General features: G+C 45.6%; 1 protein-coding gene across 1 annotated transcript in view; it reads right to left on the bottom strand.

Moving 5' to 3' along the window:
• Positions 1–16,210: 16,210 nt before the first annotated feature.
• LOC134355096 (tubulin polyglutamylase ttll6-like) overlaps positions 16,211–20,626 on the bottom strand; it is an 89,216-nt gene continuing 84,800 nt past the window's right edge. Inside the window, exons 14-15 of the mRNA XM_063064833.1 lie at positions 17,785–18,034; positions 16,211–16,268 (exon numbers count right to left, since the gene is read on the bottom strand). Coding sequence (XP_062920903.1) covers positions 17,958–18,034 — 77 coding nt within the window. The 3' untranslated portion in view covers positions 16,211–16,268; positions 17,785–17,957. The remainder of the gene's footprint in view (positions 16,269–17,784; positions 18,035–20,626) is intronic.

The raw sequence follows: 20,626 nt of genomic DNA, 5'->3' as shown, positions 1-20,626 counted from the left end.
GCCACACATTTTAATTCCACATCCCATTCCCATTCTGATATGTCTATCCACGGCCTCCTCTACTGTAAAGATGAAGCCACACTCAGGTTGGAGGAACAACACCTGATATTCCGTCTGGGTAGCCTCCAACCTGATGGCATGAACATTAACTTCTCAAACTTCCGCTAATGCCCCACCTCCACCTCGTACCCCATCCGTTATTTATTTATATACACACATTCTTTTTCTCTCTATCCTTTTTCTCCCTCTGTCCCTCTGACTATACTCCTTGCCCATCCTCTGGGTCCCCCCACCTTTCCTTCTCCCTGGGCCTTCTGTCCCATGATCCTCTCATATCCCTTTTGCCAATCAACTGTCCAGCTCTTGGCTTCATCCATCCCCCTCCTGTCTTCTCCTATCATTTTGGCTCTCCCCCTCCCCCTGTGAGACAACTTTCAGGGATCTGTGGACATGTACCCCCAGATCCCTCTGCTCCTCCACACTACCAAGTATCCTGCCATTTACTTTGTACTCTGCCTTGGAGTTTGTCCTTCCAAAGTGTACCACCTCACACTTCTCCGGGTTGAACTCCATTTGCCACTTCTCAGCCCACTTCTGCATCCTATCAATGTCTCTCTGAAATCTTCGACAATCCTCTACACTATCTACAACACCACCAACCTTTGTGTCATCTGCAAACTTGCCAACCCACCCCTCTACCCCCACATCCAGGTCGTTAATAAAAATCACGAAAAGTAGAGGTCCCAGAACAGGTCCTTGTGGGACACCACTAGTCACAACCCTCCAATCTGAATATACTCCCTCCACCACCACCCTCTGCCTTCTGCAGGCAAGCCAATTCTGAATCCACCTGGCCAAATTTCCCTCGATCCCATGCCTTCTGACTTTCTGAATAAGCCTACTCTGTGGAACCTTGTCAAATGCCTTACTAAAATCCATATAGATCACATCCACTTTACTACCCTCATCTATATGCCTGGTCACCTCCTCAAAGAACTCTATCAGGCTTGTTAGACACGATCTGCCCTTCACAAAGCCATGCTGATTGCCCCCGATCAGACCATGATTCTCTAAATGCCCATATATGCTCTCTTTAAGAATCTTTTCCAACAGCTTTCCCACCATAAACATAAGGCTCACTGGTCTATAATTACCCGGACTATCCGTACTACCTTTTTTGAACAAGGGAACAGCATTCGCTTCCCTCCAATCCTCCGGTACCATTCCCGTGGACAACGAGGACATAAAGATCCTAGCCAGAGGCTCAGCAATCTCCTCCCTCGCCTCGTGGAGCAGCCTGGGGAATATTCCGTCCCCGGGGACTTATCCATCCTAATGTATTTTAACAACTCTAACACCTCCTCTCCCTTAATATCAACATGCTCCAGAACATCAACCTCACTCATATTGTCTTCACCATCATCAAGTTCCCTCTCATTGGTGAATACCGAAGAGAAGTATTCATTGAGGACCTCACTCGCTTCCACAGCCTGCAGGCACATCTTCCCACCTTTATCTCTAATCGGTCCTACCTTCACTCCTGTCATCCTTTTTTTCTTCACATAATTGAAGAATGCCTTGGGGGTTTCCTTTACCCTACTCACCAAGACTTTCTCATGCCCCCTTCTTGCTCTTCTCAGACCCTTCTTAAGCTCCTTTCTTGCTTCTCTATATTCCTCAATAGACCCATCTGATTCTTGCTTCCTAAACCTCATGTATGCTGCCTTCTTCCACCTGACTAGATTTTCCACCTCACTTGTCACCCATGGTTCCTTCACCCTACTGTTCTTTATCTTCCTCACCGGGACAAATTTATCCCTAACATCCTGCAAGAGATCTCTAAACATCGACCACATGTCCATAGTACATTTCCCTGCAAAAACATCATCCCAATTCACACCTGCAAGTTCTAGTCTTATAGCCTCATAATTTGCCCTTCCCCAATTAAAAATGTTCCTGTGCTGTCTGATTCTATGCTTTTCCATGATAATGCTAAAGGCCAGGGAGTTACTTGAAGGTGTGCGAGTGATTGAAGGAGCAGCGAGAATGAGTATAAACCAAGAAAAGAAGCAATTCCCAAATCAAAATCCAGGGAGGTAGAGGAGCATACAGAGTAGGCTGAACCGAAGAGAGGGTGGCTTACAACAAATACTGAGAGCTCCACAGGGGGAAGGATTGGTCCAACGAGAAACTGAAGACATTGCCATTGTGTGGAGGCAGGAGATGTGTACTGTTCTAAGTCAGGGGCTCCCAACCTTTCTTATGCTATGGAGGCTTCCCATTGAGAGGTCCATGGACCCCAGGTTGGGAACTGCTGTTCTAAGTGAAGACTTGACATCTACCTTTGCAGAAGTTAATGCCAATACCAACACCACCCTATCTCTATGTCCCACAGTTTTATATACTTTAGTCATCTTCCCTCTTAGCTCCTAAATCTCCCACCACCAGGTTCAAGAACAACTACTTTCCTTAAAATATTCAGTTATTGACCCAACTGGTTAAAACCCTAATCACTATGAGCACTTTGCTCTCAGTCTGAGCTTTATTTTATTCTAGTTGTGCTTCCTTGTAAAAAAAACTGTATGATTGATGTTTTTCTGGTGAATACAGCTCATCTGATGCCACGTGTCTGTGATGCTGCAGCAAGCGTTTCATTGCACCTGTGTTCATACATGTACTTGTGTGTGTGAGACAGTGGACTGGACTCTGACTTTGATGCTCTATCTGAATGTTCTGCTACGGTGGAGTGCAGCCCTGTCCTCTCGTTCCAGGTGGAGAAAGTCCTGAGTAGGGGCCCCTTTGAGCAGAGATCCATTGGGCAATGGTTGGCCAGAATGTGTTTGGAGTCCTGAGAAGAGGAAGGTAATGTTCCAGCTGGGATGTAACCTGAATGGTGGTGAAGCAGCTGATCTTTGTGCCTCTTCATCACTTTTACTCAAGAATTGATTATTTTTATTGACTCTCGTCTTATTTCTTCAGTAGTTAAATGTGAATATGACTCTATAACCATTTTGGACCATGCTCCACTTGAGCTTTCTATTAAATTATTGGCCAATGCTCATAACAATAGACAATGGCGTTTTAATTCGCTGTTTCTTCAGGACTTGGATTTTGTTAACTTCATGAATGAACAAATTGATCTTTTTTTCACAATTAACAGTACAGAGGATATATCCGTGAACACCCTTTGGGATTCCTTCAAAGCTTATGTTTGTGGCCAGATTATTTCGTACGCTGCTGCTTTGAGGAAAAGGTTGAAGAAGGAAGAGCTTGCTCTTGTGGACAAGATTAAGGAAATAGATAAGAAATATGCTACAGCTCCTTCTGAGAAGCTGTATAAACAAAGAACTGAACTTCAAATGGAACACAGTTCATTACCTTCGTCCTCTATTGCAAACCAATTCACGAAGACAAGAAGTGAATTTTATATACATAGTGACAAAGTTGGTAAACTGTTGGCTAATCAGTTGAAGACTAATTCTATTAAACTTCAAGTTAATCAGATTTATAATCAAAAAGATCAACTGACGTTTGATCAAGCTGAGATTAATCAATCCTTCTTTGATTTTTATTCCTCTTTATATTAAGCAGAATCTCCATGAGATTCTAAACATATGTGTGACTTTTTAGATAACCTAGACTTCCCTAAGATATCACACGATATATGTTCTATGTTAGAAACTTCCTTCACTACTGATGAGATTAAGAATGCTATTTTCTATATGAACTCGGAGATAGCTCCTGGCCTTGACGGGTTTATCGTAGAATGTTTTAAATCTTTTGCACCCTCATTAGTCCCCTGGTTATCCAGGGTTCTGGAGGCCTCATTAAAAGTTGGTAAACTACCAGAATCCTTTTATAGAGCATTGATCTCTTTAATATTAAAGAAGGATAAAGACCCTGCTCAATGTGCATCTTATAGACCAATATCCTTGTTAAATGTTGACTCCAAGACTTTTTCTAAATTATTAGCAAATAGACTAGAAAAAAGCACTTCTTTATATTATTTCGGAAGATCAAACGGGTTTTATTAAGAATCGCTATTCTTTTTATAATATTCGTACACTTCTAAATATTGTCTATACCCCGTCACAAACCGATCCTGAATGCGTCATTTCCCTAGACGCTGAAAAAGCCTTTGACAGGGCTGAATGGCCCTACTTATTTAAGGTGCTTGAAATGTTTAATTTCAGCCTGAAATGTATAACCTGGATTAAATTGTTATACCATTCTCCATCTGCAGGCATTCTGACCTCTGCTAGGGACTGGCAGCTGTTGGTGGACCTCGAAGGGCAGCTGAAGTTCCCCAACAATATCGCAGCCACCACCCTGCGACCTGACATTGTCCTAGTGTCTGAGTCGACTAAGCAAGTGGTGCTGCTGGAGCTGACAGTCCCATGGGAAGATAGCTTAGATAGGCCTTTGAAAGGAAGCTCTCCAAGTACGCAGGACTGGTCAGCAACTGTCAGCAGGCTGGATGGAGAGCGAGGTGTCTCCCAGTGGAGGTTGGTTGTAGGGGATTCGTAGCCCATTCTTTAGTTACAGCCTTCAGCATTTTGGGCATCGAGGGAGAGAGCAAACATAGAAACATAGAAACATAGAAAATAGGTGCAGAAGTAGGCCATTCGGCCCTTCGAGCCTGCACCGCCATTTATTATGATCATGGCTGATCATCCAACTCAGAACCCCGCCCCAGCCTTCCCTCCATACCCCCTGATCCCCGTAGCCACAAGGGCCATATCTAACTCCCTCTTAAATATAGCCAATGAACTGGCCTCAACTGTTTCCTGTGGCAGAGAATTCCACAGATTCACCACTCTCTGTGTGAAGAAGTTTTTCCTAATCTCGGTCCTGCGGTGACTAGTGGGGTACCGCAAGGCTCAGTGCTGGGACCCCAGTTGTTTACAATATATATTAATGACTTGGATGAGGGAATTAAATGCAGCATCTCCAAGTTTGCGGATGACACGAAGCTGGGTGGCAGTGTTAGCAGTGAGGAGGATGCTAAGAGGATGCAGAGTGACTTGGATAGGTTGGGTGAGTGGGCAAACTCATGGCAGATGCAATTTAATGTGGATAAATGTGAAGTTATCCACTTTGGTGGCAAAAATAGGAAAACAGATTATTATCTGAATGGTGGCCGATTAGGAAAAGGGGAGGTGCAACAAGACCTGGGTATCATTATACACCAGTCATTGAAAGTGGGCATGCAGGTACAGCAGGCGGTGAAAAAGGCGAATGGTATGCTGGCATTTATAGTGAGAGGATTCGAGTACAGGAGCAGGGAGGTACTACTGCAGTTGTACAAGGCCTTGGTGAGACCACACCTGGAGTATTGTGTGCAGTTTTGGTCCCCTAATCTGAGGAAAGACATCTTTGTCATAGAGGGAGTACAAAGAAGGTTCACCAGATTGATTCCTGGGATGGCAGGACTTTCATATGAAGAAAGACTGGATGAACTGGGCTTGTACTCGTTGGAATTTAGAAGATTGAGGGGGGATCTGATTGAAACGTATAAGATCCTAAAGGGATTGGACAGGCTAGATGCAGGAAGATTGTTCCCGATGTTGGGGAAGTCCAGAACGAGGGGTCACAGTTTGAGGATAGAGGGGAAGCCATTTAGGACCAAGATTAGGAAAAACTTCTTCACACAGAGAGTGGTGAATCTGTGGAATTCTCTGCCACAGGAAACTGTTGAGGCCAGTTCATTGGCTATGTTTAAGAGGGAGTTAGATATGGCCCTTGTGGCTACAGGGGTCAGGGGGTATGGAGGGAAGGCTGGGGCGGGGTTCTCAGTTGGATGATCAGCCATGATCATAATAAATGGCGGTGCAGGCTCGAAGGGCCGAATGGCCTACTCCTGCACCTGTTTTCTATGTTTCTATGTTTCTATGTTTCTAAAAGGCTTCCCCTTTATCCTCAAACTGTGACCCCTCGTTCTGGACTTCCCCAACATCGGGAACAATCTTCCTGCATCTAGCCTGCCCAATCCCTTTAGGATTTTATACGTTTCAATCAGATCGCCCCTCAATCTTCTAAATTCCAACAAGTACAAGCTCAGTTCATCCAGTCTTTCTTCATATGAAAGTCCTGCCATCCCAGGAATCAATCTGGTGAACCTTCTTTGTACTCCCTCTATGGCAAGGATGTCTTTCCTCAGATTAGGGGACCAAAACTGCACACAATACTCCAGGTGTGGTCTCACCAAGGCCTTGTACAACTGCAGTAGTACCTCCCTGCTCCTGTACTCGAATCCTCTCGCTATAAATGCCAGCATACCATTCGCCTTTTTCACCGCCTGCTGTACCTGCATGCCCACTTTCAATGACTGGTGTATAATGACACCCAGATCTCGTTGCACCTCCCCTTTTCCTAATCCGCCACCATTCAGATAATAATCTGTTTTCCTATTTCTGCCACCAAAGTGGATAACTTCACACTTATCCACATTAAATTGCATCTGCCATGAATTTGCCCACTCACCCAACCTATCCAAGTCACTCTGCATCCTCTTAGCATCCTCCTCACAGCTAACACTGCCACCCAGCTTCGTGTCATCCGCAAACTTGGAGATGCTGCATTTAATTCCCTCATCCAAGTCATTAATATATATTGTAAACAACTGGGGTCCCAGCACTGAGCCTTGCGGTACCCCACTAGTCACCGCCTGCCATTCTGAAAAGGTCCCGTTTATTCCCACTCTTTGCTTCCTGTCTGCTAACCAATTCTCCATCCACATCAATACCTTACCCCCAATACTGTGTGCTTTAAGTTTGCACACTAATCTCCTGTGTGGGACCTTGTCAAAAGCCTTTTGAAAATCCAAATATACCACATCCACTGGTTCTCCCCTATCCACTCTACTAGTTACATCCTCAAAAAATTCTATGAGATTCGTCAGACATGATTTTCCTTTCACAAATCCATGCTGACTTTGTCCAATGTTTTAACCGCTTTCCAAATGTGCTGTTATCACATCTTTGATAACTGACTCCAGCAGTTTCCCCACCACCGACGTTAGGCTAACCGGTCTATAATTCCCCGGTTTCTCTCTCCCTCCTTTTTTAAAAAGTGGGGTTACATTAGCCACCCTCCAATCCTCAGGAACTAGTCCAGAATTTAACGAGTTTTGAAAAATTATCACTAATGCATCCACTATTTCTTGGGCTACTTCCTTAAGCACTCTAGGATGCAGACCATCTGGCCCTGGGGATTTATCTGCCTTCAATCCCTTCAATTTACCTAACACCACTTCCCTACTAACATGTATTTCACTCAGTTCTTCCATCTCACTGGACCCTCTGTTCCCTACTATTTCTGGAAGATTATTTATGTCCTCCTTAGTGAAGACAGAACCAAAGTAATTATTCAATTGGTCTGCCATGTCCTTACTCCCCATAATCAATTCACCTGTTTCTGTCTGTAGGGGACCTACATTTGTCTTTACCAGTCTTTTCCTTTTTACATATCTTTAAAAGCTTTTACAGTTAGTTTTTATGTTCCCTGCAGCTCCAGCAGCACCACTTGCTTAGTCGACTCAGACACTAGGACAATGTCAGGTCGCAGGGTGGTGGCTGCGATATTGTTGGGGAAAAAAGAGGAAGAGGAGAGCCATCCGCAGTACCACCGATGTGGCAGAGAGGGCCTCAGGATGGCTGTGGCTCAAAAGAGGGGAGCCATGGAGTCATAAGTAGCTAGTCATCTGGACACAGGCTGGGGTCTGATCAGCCCCGGCTGGGTCACCTGGAGGAGGTTGTATGATGTTGAAAGACCCAAAACTCCCGATGATTCCAGGAACATCACTGAGGATGTGTCCAGAAGCATCAATAGATGTATGTACACAGCTATGGCATCAGTTCATAATAATACTGAAAACTCACCTTTTTCCCCTCTATTTCGAGGTACCAGACAAGGGTGTCCTCTTAGCCCTTTGTATCTGATATAGCATTAGAACCACTAGCAATTGCTATTCGAGAATCTCCTAACATTATTGATATAACTCGTGGGTTAAAGTCTCATAAAGTATCACTTTATGCTGATGATATATTTCCAATCCTCAAAAATCTATCCCAGCAGCTCTAGATTTATTAGCCCAATTTAGTCTTTTTTCAGGATACAAATTAAATCTTAATAAGAGTGAATTTTTCCCTATTAATAAGCAAGTTCCCTTATATCAGAACCTGCTGTTTAGATTGGTTAATAATCATTTTTCATATCTTGGGATTAAAATTACCTGTAAACATAAGGCTTTATTTAAGGCTGATTATTTACCCTCAATTGACAATATCACACAACTTTCCGTTAAATGGTCTCCACTTTATTTAACTTTGACTGGTCGCATTAATGCTGTTAAGATGTTTATTCTGCCAAAATGTTTATGTATATTTCAGGCATTACCAATTTTTGTTCCAAAATCCTTTTTTGATAAAGTAGACTCTAAAATCTCTTCAACCAACATACATCAAAGTTGCTGGTGAACGTAGCAGGCCAAGCAGCATCTATAGGAAGAGGCGCAGTCGACGTTTCAGGCCGAGACCCTTCGTCAGGACTAACTGAAGGAAGAGTGAGTAAGGGATTTGAAAGCTGGATGGGGAGGGGGAGATCCAAAATGATAGGAGAAGACAGGAGGGGGATGGATAGAGCCGAGAGCTGGACAGGTGATAGGCAAAAGGGGATACGAGAGGATCATGGGACAGGAGGTCCGGGAAGAAAGACAGGGGGGGGGGGTGACCCAGAGGATGGGCAAGAGGTATATTCAGAGGGACAGAGGGAGAAAAAGGAGAGTGAGAGAAAGAATGTGTGCATAAAAATGAGTAACAGATGGGGTACGAGGGGGAGGTGGGGCCCTAGCAGAAGCTAGAGAAGTCGATGTTCATGCCATCAGATTGGAGGCTACCCAGACGGAATACAAGGTGCTGCTCCTCCAACCCGAGTGTGGTCTCATCCCCACAGCAGAGGAGGCCGTGGATAGACATGTCAGAATGGGAATGGGATGCGGAACCAAAACATGTGGCCACTGGGAGATCCCGCCCTCCCTGGCGGACAGAGCGCAGATGTTCAGCAAAGCGGTCTCCCAGTCTGCGTCGGGTCTCACCAATATATAAAAGGCCACATCGGGAGCACCGGACACAGTATATCATCCCAGTCGACCCACAGGTGAAGTGACGCCTCACCTGGAAGGACTGTTTGGGGCCCTGAATGGTGGTAAGGGAGGAAGTGTAAGGGCATGTATAGCACTTGTTCCGCTTACACGGATAAGTGCCAGGAGGGAGATCAGTGGGGAGGGATGGGGGGGACGAATGGACAAGGGAGTTGTGTAGGGAGCGATCCCTGCGGAATGCAGAGGGGGGGGGAGGGAAAGATGTGCTTAGTGGTGGGATCCCGTTGGAGGTGGCGGAAGTTACGGAGAATAATATGTTGGACCCGGAGGCTGGTGGGGTGGTAGGTGAGGACCAGGGGAACCCTATTCCTAGTGGGGTGGTGGGAGGATGGAGTGAGAGCAGATGTACGTGAAATGGGGGAGATGCGTTTAAGAGCAGAGTTGATAGTGGAGGAAGGGAAGCCCCTTTCTTTAAAAAATGAAGACATCTCCCTCGTCCTAGAATGAAAAGCCTCATCCTGAGAGCAGATGCGGTGGAGACGGAGGAATTGCGAGAAGGGGATGGCGTTTTTGCAAGAGACAGGGTGAGAAGAGGAATAGTCCAGATAGCTTTGAGAGTCAGTAGGCTTATAGTAGACATCAGTGGATAAGCTGTCTCCAGAGACAGAGACAGAAAGATCTAGAAAGGGGAGGGAGGTGTCGGAAATGGACCAGGTAAACTTGAGGGCAGGGTGAAAGTTGGAGGCAAAGTTAATAAAGTCAACGAGTTCTGCATGCGTGCAGGAAGCAGCGCCAATGCAGTCGTCGATGTAGTGAAGGAAAAGTGGGGGACAGATAAAATCTTCATTTATTTGGCAAAATAAAAACCCGAGGTTGGGTAGAATACATCTACAGAAAGCTAAGAGAGATGAAGGCTTGGCATTACCTAACCTTAGATTTTATTACTGGGCAATTAATATTCGACACATGAAATTTTGGTTACTTGACCAAGATACATTATCCATTCTTAAATGGGTAGTATTGGAATTACATTCTGTTCAAGGCTATGCACTTGGCTCTGTATTAGGATCTTCTCTTCCCTCCGATTTGAAACGGTATAAGCAGGTTTGCAACCCGATAGTTAAACATACCTTACGTATCTGGCTTCAATTCCGAAAATTTTTTGACCTTAATCAATTTGTGCTAGCGATTCCTATTATTGGCAATATATTTTTCTCCCCTCCTCTACGGACCGTGCCTTTCAAATTTGGAAGACTAATGGTATATCACGGTTTTCTGACATTTTCAGATGGCTCCCTTATATCTTTTGAACAGTTATCTAATAAATACAATTTACCAAGAACACATTTTTTTCGATATTTGCAAGTTAGAAATTTTCTAAATGCCATACTCTCTTCCTTTCCGGCCTTACCCCCACCTCCCATAAATATTTTAGACGCTATCATCAACCTTAACCCGTTTCAGAAAGGTGTAACGGTTACTATTTATAATACTATCATGAAATTTAGGAAAGCTCCATTCGACAAGATTAGGACTGACTGGGAAAGGGAATTGGGTCTTACTATCCCGGCTGAGGATTGGACCTATATTTTACAACTTGTTAATACTTCCTCTATCTGTTCCAAACACCCTTTAATTAAATTTAAAGTTGTCCATAGAGCACATATCTCTAAAGATAAATCAGCTCGTTATTACCCTCATATTAACCCTCTTTGCGATAGATGTCATGGGGAGATAGCCTCCTTGACCCACATGTTTTGGTCTTGTCCTACTCTGGAAACTTTTTGGAAAGACATTTTTAATATTATCTCAATGGTTCTGAATAGTGATATTTCTCCCCATCCTATTACTGCTATCTTTGGATTACCCAAAACTTCTAATAATTTACCTCCCTCAGCGCGTACAATGATTGCATTTCTTACTTTAATGGCGAAAAGATGTAGTCTACAACATTGGAAGGAGATTAATGCCCCAACTACGTTTTTTTTGGTTCTCTCAAACGATACTGTGTCTAAATTTGGAAAAAAAATCATAAGTAATCTTTATGATACTTCAGTTAAATTTGAACAGACCTGGAGATCATTTATTCAATATTTTCATTTAATGTAACTATATTTTTCTCTCTGACCATGTATACATTCCCTTCGTGGATTTTATCTGTCGGGTTTGTGGACGCGATTGTTTAATTGTTTAAAGTCCAGTATATACCTAGTTAGCCCGTTGCTTTGCTTTGTTAGGTTAGTTGCAAGGTAGGTTTTCTGGGATTTTTTGTTCTATTGGTATATATGAAAAATTAGTATGCAATTATATTACCCTGTTATTCTATAATTAACATACGTTGTTTGTATTGTTTGCTTTTGTATTAATATTACTTTTATATTTATATCCTAACAATGTATTGGTTGCTATATGTTTTACTCTTTGTGTACTAATTCAATAAAAAGATTTAAAAAGAAAGAAAGATCTTTGTGCCTCTTCCTCATCCCGGGCCTTTCCGATGTTATCATCTCTCCCGGCCACCTGTGCGTAGGAGCCCGCCCGTTTCGGTCAGGCCCTGTACAGGCGCTCCGCCTGCCCGCAGAGGTGGCAGGACTTGGCCTCCGTGTCCCTGCACCTTGCAGTTTCTGCACACCACAGGCTTACACTGGGCTGCAATGTGCCCCGCCTTACCGCAGTTCCGGCACACCTTGGGTGCCCGGCATAAACCAGGAAGCCCCGGTTCCCTACTATTGCGAACACTGAGGATGGATGGATGACACAGCCGCTGGTGTCCACCCTCAGCTTCACCCTGACCTGCCTTTTACTTGTCCATACTCCCAGACTGTCGTTGGCGTTCTCACACTTGCCCACGCTCTCCACATATCGCGCTGGGAATGTGAGGATGCCAACGACTGGTACATAGGGGTTGAACATTTGTAGCAGAACCGTTCTCTCTTGCTGCGTTACGTCGGCGTAGAGGGGCTGCGCTTTTAGTAGCGACAGCGGCGCCTCGCTCCCCTTCTCACTGAAGCAGTCACGTAACTTCTGCCACCCTGGGGCATGCCCGAAGGTGACGTCGTAGTAACCGGCGAAATCCTGGACGCTGTAAAGACCGTCCACCTTGAAGCCACGGCAATCCGGTAGCACCTTGCGAATGAAGGTCTCCCTACTGAAACCGTTGCCTTCTTTCAAATCTCGAACGGTCAGTCTGACCGTCTTCTTGACCCCAGCCCCACGAATCGAAGCGCTGGTCTCTCCGGCCTTCCTCTTCTCTGATGCGTTCGTCTCTCCAGCCATCCTTCCCTCCATCGCCGCTGCACAGGGGGAAAGGGCCAGATTTCGGAGCCAATGCCCTCCACCCTCCACCCCGTGTCAGCCCAAGGCCGCTCCCCTGCCAATGCTCTCTGTGTGCTGAAATGACCACCGGCGATCAGAGCGTTCCGGTAAAGAACGCTTGATCTTAGCTCTTCATCACCGTCTCTCCCCTGCCAGGTTAGCTCCTGGAAGTTTTCCTCTCGGCGCCAGACATCACGTGTCAGAACGGATATCCAGAAAAAACTACACAGAGCGATGTGACAGGGAACCAGTCTCCATCATCAGGGACAACACCCCCCTCCCTTAGATTACATTTACACATGTTGGGAGACCGCCGGACGTGGAACGAGAGTCCGAAGGGCAGCGACGATCGGGGGAAGTCGCAGTTGAACGATCGACTTGTCGGTGAGTTCCAATTTTGTTTAATAAGATTGGGCCCTTGATTTTTTTTCGTTTCTTTACTGACCATATAGTCTTGGCGGAAAAGGATCTTGGTGATTGTAGGGATGACTTGTAGTGGACTGAAAAGCTTGAGCATGTAGATATTAAGGAAGAGGATGTGCTGGAGCTTTAGGAAAGCATCAAGTTGAATAAGTCACCGGGACCAGACGGGATGTACCCCAGGCTACTGTGGGAAGCAAGCATCATCAATGAGGACAGGAGAGACTCCGGAGGATTGGAGAGTAGCGGATGTTGTTCCCTTATTCAAGAAAGGGAGTAGAGATAGCCCAGGAAATTATAAGTCAGTGAGTCTTACTTCAGTGGTTGGTAAGTTGATGGAGAAGATCCTGAGAGGCAGGATTTGTGAACATTTGGAGAGGCATAATATGATTAGAAATAGTCAGCACGGCTTTGTCAAAGGCAGGCGTGCCCTACATACTGACTGAATTTTTTGAGGATGTGACTAAGCACATTGAAGAAGGTGGAGCAGTAGATGTAGTGTACATGGATTTTAGCAAGCCATTTGATAAGATATCCCATGCAAGGCTTATTGAGAAAGTAAGGAGACATGGGATCCAAGGGGACGTTGCTTTGTGGATCTAGAACTGGCTTGCCCACAGAAGGCAAAGACTGGTTGTAGACAGGTCATATTCTGCATGAAGGCCGGCGACCAGTGGTGTGCCTCAGGGATCTGTTCTGGGACCCCTACTCTTTGTGATTTTTATAAATGACCTGGATGAGGAAGTGGAGGGGTGGGTTAGTAAATTTGCTGATGACACAAAGGTTGGGTGTGTTGTGGACAGTGTGGATGGCTGTCAGAGGTTACAGTGGGACATTGATAGGATGCAAAACTGGGCTGAGAAACGGCAGATGGCGTTCAACCCAGATAAGTGTGAGGTGGTTCATTTTGGTGGGTCAAATATGTTGGCAGAATATAGTATTAATGATGACTCTTGGTGGTGTGGAGGATCAGAGGGGTCTTGGGGTCTGAGTCCATAGGACACTCAAAGCTGCTACGCAGGTTGACTCTGTGGTTAAGAAGGCATACAGTGCATTGGCCTTCGTCAATCGTGGGATTGAATTTAAGAGCCGAGAGGTAATGTTGCAGCTCCTTAGGACCCTGGTCAGACCCCACTTGGAGTACTGCACTCAATTCTGGTCACCTCACTATAGAAGGATGTGGAAACTGTAGAAAGGGTGCAGAGGAGATTTACAAGGAGGTTGCCTGGATTGGAGGGCATGCCTTGTGAGAATAGATTGAGTGAATTCAGCCCTATCTCCTTGGAGCGACAGAGGATGAGAGGTGGCTGATAGAGGTGTACAAGATAATCAGAAGCATTGATTGTGTGCATAGTCAGAGGCTTTTCCCCAGGGCTGAACTGGCTAGCATGAGAGGGCATAGTTTTAAGGTGCTTGGAAGTAGGTACAGAGGAGATGTCAGGGGTAAGTTTTTCCATGCAGAGAGTGGTGAGTGCATGGAATGGGCTGCTGGCGGTGGTGGTGGAGGCGGAAACAAAACGGTCTCTTAAGAGACTCCTGGGTAGGAACATGGAGCTTAGAAAAATAGAGGGCTATGGGTAACCCGAGGTAATTTCTAAGGTAGGGACATGTTCGGCACAGCTTTGTGGGCCAAAGGGCCTGTATTGTGCTATAGATTTTCTTTGTTTCTATGTGTCAATGTTCCCACCGCTATCTCTCCCTCCCTCAACCATACAGGTAAAATATCATCAACACGTTATCTACTGGGGAGACAAAAGAACTGATGCAACATTACAGTAGTATGCAAGTTTTAAATATATTTAATACGTTTTGGAAAGAGATACATTTACAAAAAGTAGGAAGTTAAGGACTAAAATTTCCACTCAGTAGATTAGTAAGTTATAAAATGATTTCTTCTCAAATCTAAGCGGCGTCGTATCATGTCCAAGACGGAAGAGGCTGGAGCGTAAGTGGACAGGGGCATCAGTGCACTGTAGAGGCGTTGAATCGCCTAGAAACGGCTGAAGCGGTTTTTCTGCAGATCATTGCCACTGTGGACTGTTACCACCTGCAAGATGAAAAGTGAAAGTTTACTTTCAACTTGGAACTTTGAAAAATTTTCTATCAAAGTATGTACAGTACTGTGCCAAATTCTTAGGGACAGACACACACACACAACCATATATAGAAATAGTGTGCCAAAGACTTTTGCACAGTGCTGTAGTGATTTTATGGATTACACTGTACTGCTGCAAAAAAAATACAAATTTCATTATGTATGTTAGTGATGATCAACCTGATTCTGATGTGGGTCTCTATTGTGGACTGGGAGAGGGGGAATCATGGTTGGGAATAGGGGAAGGGAGAGGCAGTGAGTGGGAAGCACCAGAGAGACATCTGTAATGATCAATAAACCAGTTGTTTGGAATCAAATGGCCTTGCCTGGTGTCTCAGGGCTGGGTGTGTCTGCAACCACGCTATACAGGTGCACTGGCACTCCTCCCCTGCCACCTGTCCCACACCCCTCCCGCGGTGCTCCACCCTCGCCATTCCCAACATTCTTTGCTCCTGCCAGATTTACAAGCTCGCTCTCCGCTCCATGTTGACAAATACAGCGCTGTGTGCAAAAGTCTCAGGCACCCTAGCTAGATAGATATGTAACGCTCGGCTCGATCAACTCACGTCCATCTAGGGGAACTGCCGTAGGCCCTACCAAACTGTGTACTCACGTTTGCGTAGACGCTACGTAATGCACCCTGATACAAGCCCACACTGTAAAATATCAGACAATACACAATGTACAGTTAAGTTACACTTTATAACTCTTTTTGGTGGTGTGGTTAGTGGACACAAAAAAAACAAAGGTGCCACTCAGTAAATTTGTCAGTTTTGTGCACCAAATTAAGTCGTTGGAGCTCACACCTCCCCGATCCGTCCACGTAACGACCTCCGAAACTCCAACAACCTTCGAACCGTCGAATTCCGGTATCCGCCGTCCCGGAACCGCCGACCGCTCCCGCACTCGTCCGTCCTCTTCACTCGCCTTGAGCAGGTACACAAATTGGGTGTGACATATATATGTGAACAGGGCTTCTTATAATGTCAGGCACTGAACCAAGCTGAAAGAAATACATGAATTCCCCAGCTCCACAGAAATATAGTGATAGTTACGACATGAACAAGATTATAGCCTATCACTACACTTCAGTGTATAACTGGTACAATAAAACATATCATACTTAATTTAATAATATGACAAAGTATTGCATGGTTGTACACACTAATTATCATAAAATATAATTATCAATCAAGTAAAGTAACATTGTTTGCTTAGAAGCCATAGGGTTGTTAGTGAGAAAAATTTACCTTTGTATTGGTGAGCACCACAGATGTAGCCTTTCTTCTACGGCTCAGTCAGAGCAGACAGCAGGGCCCGCAGTGCTGAGCAGTGTTCCTAAGCAGGTATCAAAATAACAGAAATAAAGCAAGTAAGTTTTTTACACTTTCAGCCACCTAAATTGGAACCAAGTAATCACGTATGAAACAAGAACGTCTGATGAACGATTGGTAAAGCCACGAATATTGGTGAATATTGGTATCAAAAGCGGTAGGTTGGCAACTCTGCCTCGTACCGTTTCTCTCACAGAAATGGTTGGACAGGAAGTGTACCTGTGTGTGTGGATACTCACAATATCCTCACACATCGGGTATTGCATGGTTAGACCAATACAGATCCTGTTTAGTCTTTAAGTATATAAAAAGTGAAAGAAGCTTGAATCTTTACAGAAATTATAATTGTATCTGTACGAATAGAAAATATTGCATTTTGTAAGTGAGAAATGTTAACGGGGAGAACAGCAACCATTTGGGAGGTTTGGAAATGTACTTCATCTCGTTCATTGCTCACTACTCTTTTTCCTATCAACACAAAGATAAAAAGAGCCTCTTTCCAATCAACTATAGCGGCCGCTGTTAAATTCCCCGCTTGTATATTTTGACATTTTTTACAGAGGTGCCGGAGTGGCACTCTGGTGAGAACCGGCAGCAGTGCACCCCTGGCTGAGGGGTAATAACTGTTCCTGACCCTGGTGGTGTGGGTCCTGAGGCTCCTGTACCTCCTTCCTGATGGTTGAGGGGTAATAACTGTTCCTGACCCTGGTGGTGTGGGTCCTGAGGCTCCTGTACCTCCTTCCTGATGGTTGAGGGGTAATAACTGTTCCTGACCCTGGTGGTGTGGGTCCTGAGGCTCCTGTACCTCCTTCCTGATGGTTGAGGGGTAATAACTGTTCCTGACCCTGGTGGTGTGGGTCCTGAGGCTCCTGTACCTCCTTCCTGATGGTTGAGGGGTAATAACTGTTCCTGACCCTGGTGGTGTGGGTCCTGAGGCTCCTGTACCTCCTTCCTGATGGTTGAGGGGTAATAACTGTTCCTGACCCTGGTGGTGTGGGTCCTGAGGCTCCTGTACCTCCTTCCTGATGGTTGAGGGGTAATAACTGTTCCTGACCCTGGTGGTGTGGGTCCTGAGGCTCCTGTACCTCCTTTCTGATGGTTGAGGGGTAATAACTGTTCCTGACCCTGGTGGTGTGGGTCCTGAGGCTCCTGTACCTCCTTCCTGATGGTTGAGGGGTAATAACTGTTCCTGAACCTGGTGGCACTGAAGGCATTACGCTGACTGCGGTGCTTTACAGACACTTGGATAGGCTGACGGATGATGGAAAATGGCAGGCTGTGCGGGAGGGGAGGGTTAGGTTGATTGATTCATTGATTGAGAGACGGCACAGAATTGACCCTTCCGGCCCTTCGAGCCTCACCGCCCAGCAATCTCCCGATTTAACCCCAGCCTAATCACGGGGCAATTTACAATGACCAATTAAACTACTGACCGGTACGTCTTTGGACGGTGGGAGGAAACCGGAGCGCCCAGAGGAAACCCCAGAGAAAACTCCTGGCGTTCACCGTTGTTTTTTTACCTGCCATGACTGTTGAGGTCCCTTTGTCTAATCCTGTGTTTTGTGGAACAGGTAGAGCCACCGAGGTGCGAAGCTGGGGGCTCGGAGGACACGCACAGCTTCCCTCTGCTCCTGTCCTCGGTCACCCTCTCGGGATAGGCAGACGCGTTGGGAAACCTCTCGGCAACTCGATTCTACTGGTGCTCGGGCGGGTTCCTGCAGTCGCGTTCCACGGCACTGTCCCGTAACCAGCTCATGCAGCAGATCCTGTCTGGGGTATGAACTGAATACTTTAGCTATCGAAAAATATTCAAGGTTGTTTAGTGTCATTTTCAGTACCCAAGTGTCAAGGAGAACGAAATAATCGTAACTCTGGATGGGATGCAGGAGATAAATAAAACACACCAAGCCAAACAGAAGAAAATCTGCAGATGCTGGAAATCCAAGGCAACACACACAAAGTGCCAGAAAAACTCAGCAGGTCAGGCAGCATTTACGGAAAAGTGTAAACAGTCGACGCTTTAGGCTGAGACCCTTCATCAGGACTGGAAAGGAAGGGAGAAGACGTTGAGGGTGGGGGAGGAGAGGAAGAAGTACGAGGTGGTAGGTGATAGGTGAGACCGGAAGAGGGGGTGGGGTGAAGTAAAGAGCTGGGAGGTCGATTGGTGGAAGTGCTGGGGAAGGGGGAATCTGATAGGAGAGGACAGAAGGCCGTGGAAGAAAGGGAAGGGAGAGGAGCACCTGAGGGAGGTGATGGGCAGGTAAGGAGATAAGGTGAGAGAGAGAAATGAGAATGGGGAATGGTGAAGAAGAAAACTAGAAGTTCGACAAATTGATGCTTAACTCACTACTAAGAAACTCCATAAGATAAAGAACACAATAATAATAATAATAAAAACACAATAAATATAAATACATAAGATAGCTTATATACATGGATTGATTGTATGTGCATAAAGTGACTCTAGGCACAGGAGTGTCTCAAAATCACAATCAGCTTTAATACCATCAGTATATCCCATGAAATTTGTCATTGTGTGGCAGCAGTACCTTGCAATAGAAAATAAAAAACTGTGAATGACAATAAATATATAAAAAAATTAAACAATTAAATAAGTCGTGCAGAAAGACAAAAAGAAAATAGTGAGTTAGTGTTCAGAGGTTCAATGTCCATTCAGAAATCTGATGACGGGGGAGAGACTGTTCCTGAATCACTGAGTGTCTGTACAGAAGGTGACTCTGACAGGAAATGATCAGGTAGTGGTGGTTGAGGGTGCGGGTTAGTCACTGTTTCTGAGTCTGCTGGTCCAGGCGTGGACGCTATGCGGCCTCCTCCCCGATGGGAGAGAGACAAACAGTCCGTGAGCAGGGTGGGTGGGATCCTCCCTGACGTTACTGGCCCTTGATGGTGGGTAAGCTCCTGGACCGGCTTCACTCACCCCCCGGTGGCTCGTGGGTGTGGACCCACTTCTGGGGATCCTGTGTTCTGATGTTCGATGTTCTGAGCGTTACTCATTTGTTATTTCTGTTGTTGGCGTGACTTTGCACGTCTGATGGTCTTGTTTCGTGGGTTGCTTTCTTTAAGTGGGTTCTCTGACATTTCTTTGTTTTGTGACTGCCTGCAAGAAGATGAGCCTCGAGGCTGTGCACGGTAAGCATACTTTGATAATTACTGTACTTGGAATACATCTTGATGGCTGGCAGTCTGGTGCTGGTGACGCGTTGGGCACTTAATTGTTTCCTGAAACACTTAATTCAACAACTAATAATTTAGTTTTACTCAGCCCACAAGGCTGTAATAAAATCTAGCACACATTCAGAATTTTAAAAAAATGTGCCTACACAGGGTTTATTAGCCACTTTATTCGGTACACCGGCTCGTAAATGCAAATATCGAACCAGCCAATCATGTGGCAGCAGCTCAGTGCATGAAAGCATGCAGACATGGTCAAGAGGTTCAGTTGTTGCTCAGTCCAAGCATCAGAATGGGGGAAGAAACGTGATCTAAGTGACTTTGACCGTGGAATGATGGTTGGTGCCATACGGGGTGGTTTGAGTATTTCAGAAACTGCTGATCTCCTGGGGATTTTCAAGCACAACAGTCTCTAGAGTTTATAGACAATGTTGTGAAAAACTGAAAAACATCCCGTGAGCAGCAGTTCTGTGGGTGAAAACACTTTGTTAATGAGAGAGGTCAGAGGAGAATGGCCAGACTCTTAGGCACCCTAGCTTGCACGCGCTCTCTCTCTCTCTCTCTCTCTCTCTCTCTCTCTCGATATATATATAGACTTTTGCACTGTACTGCACACGTATAAATGAACTTGAATCTTGAACCTTGAGAACAGCTGACAATCTCTCTGGCTATCCATCCCGTAGGATGATGACGGTTCCTTTCAGTCAGTTAGTGGGGTTTGATATGTGCATCCTGGAGTGACTGTACAGGCCGATCCTTGACGGGCACTGCTTGCCACATGCTTGGCAGGTGAGGCCTGGAGGGGCAGCAGGGGCAGGAGCTCTGTTGTGGTGCTTCCTGTGCCTTTCCTCTGTTGCCTCGTTGAGCTTGTTCTCAGCAGCGTCCACACCTTTCCTGATGGCGTCCCTCCACTGTGAGCGATCTTGAGCCAGATCCTCCCATGTTGATGGGCCAATGTCAGCTTTCTTGAGGCTCCTGTGCAGAACTTCCTTGTACCGTAGTCGCTGGCCTCCTCGTTTTTGGGTACTACTGGACAGTTGGCCGTACAAGATGTCCTTGGGCAGTCTTCCGTCAGGCATTCTGACAACATGTCCTGCCCAGTGCAGTTGGGCTGACATCACCAAGGTTGAAACTGCTGGCATTCCGGCTCGAGAGAGGACCTCGGTATTG

Source organism: Mobula hypostoma, chromosome 12, assembly GCF_963921235.1.
Source record: "Mobula hypostoma chromosome 12, sMobHyp1.1, whole genome shotgun sequence".
Lineage (NCBI taxonomy): Eukaryota > Metazoa > Chordata > Chondrichthyes > Myliobatiformes > Myliobatidae > Mobula > Mobula hypostoma.
The sequence above is the reverse complement of the archived record's forward strand: the minus strand, read 5'-3'. Positions and strand labels throughout refer to the sequence as shown.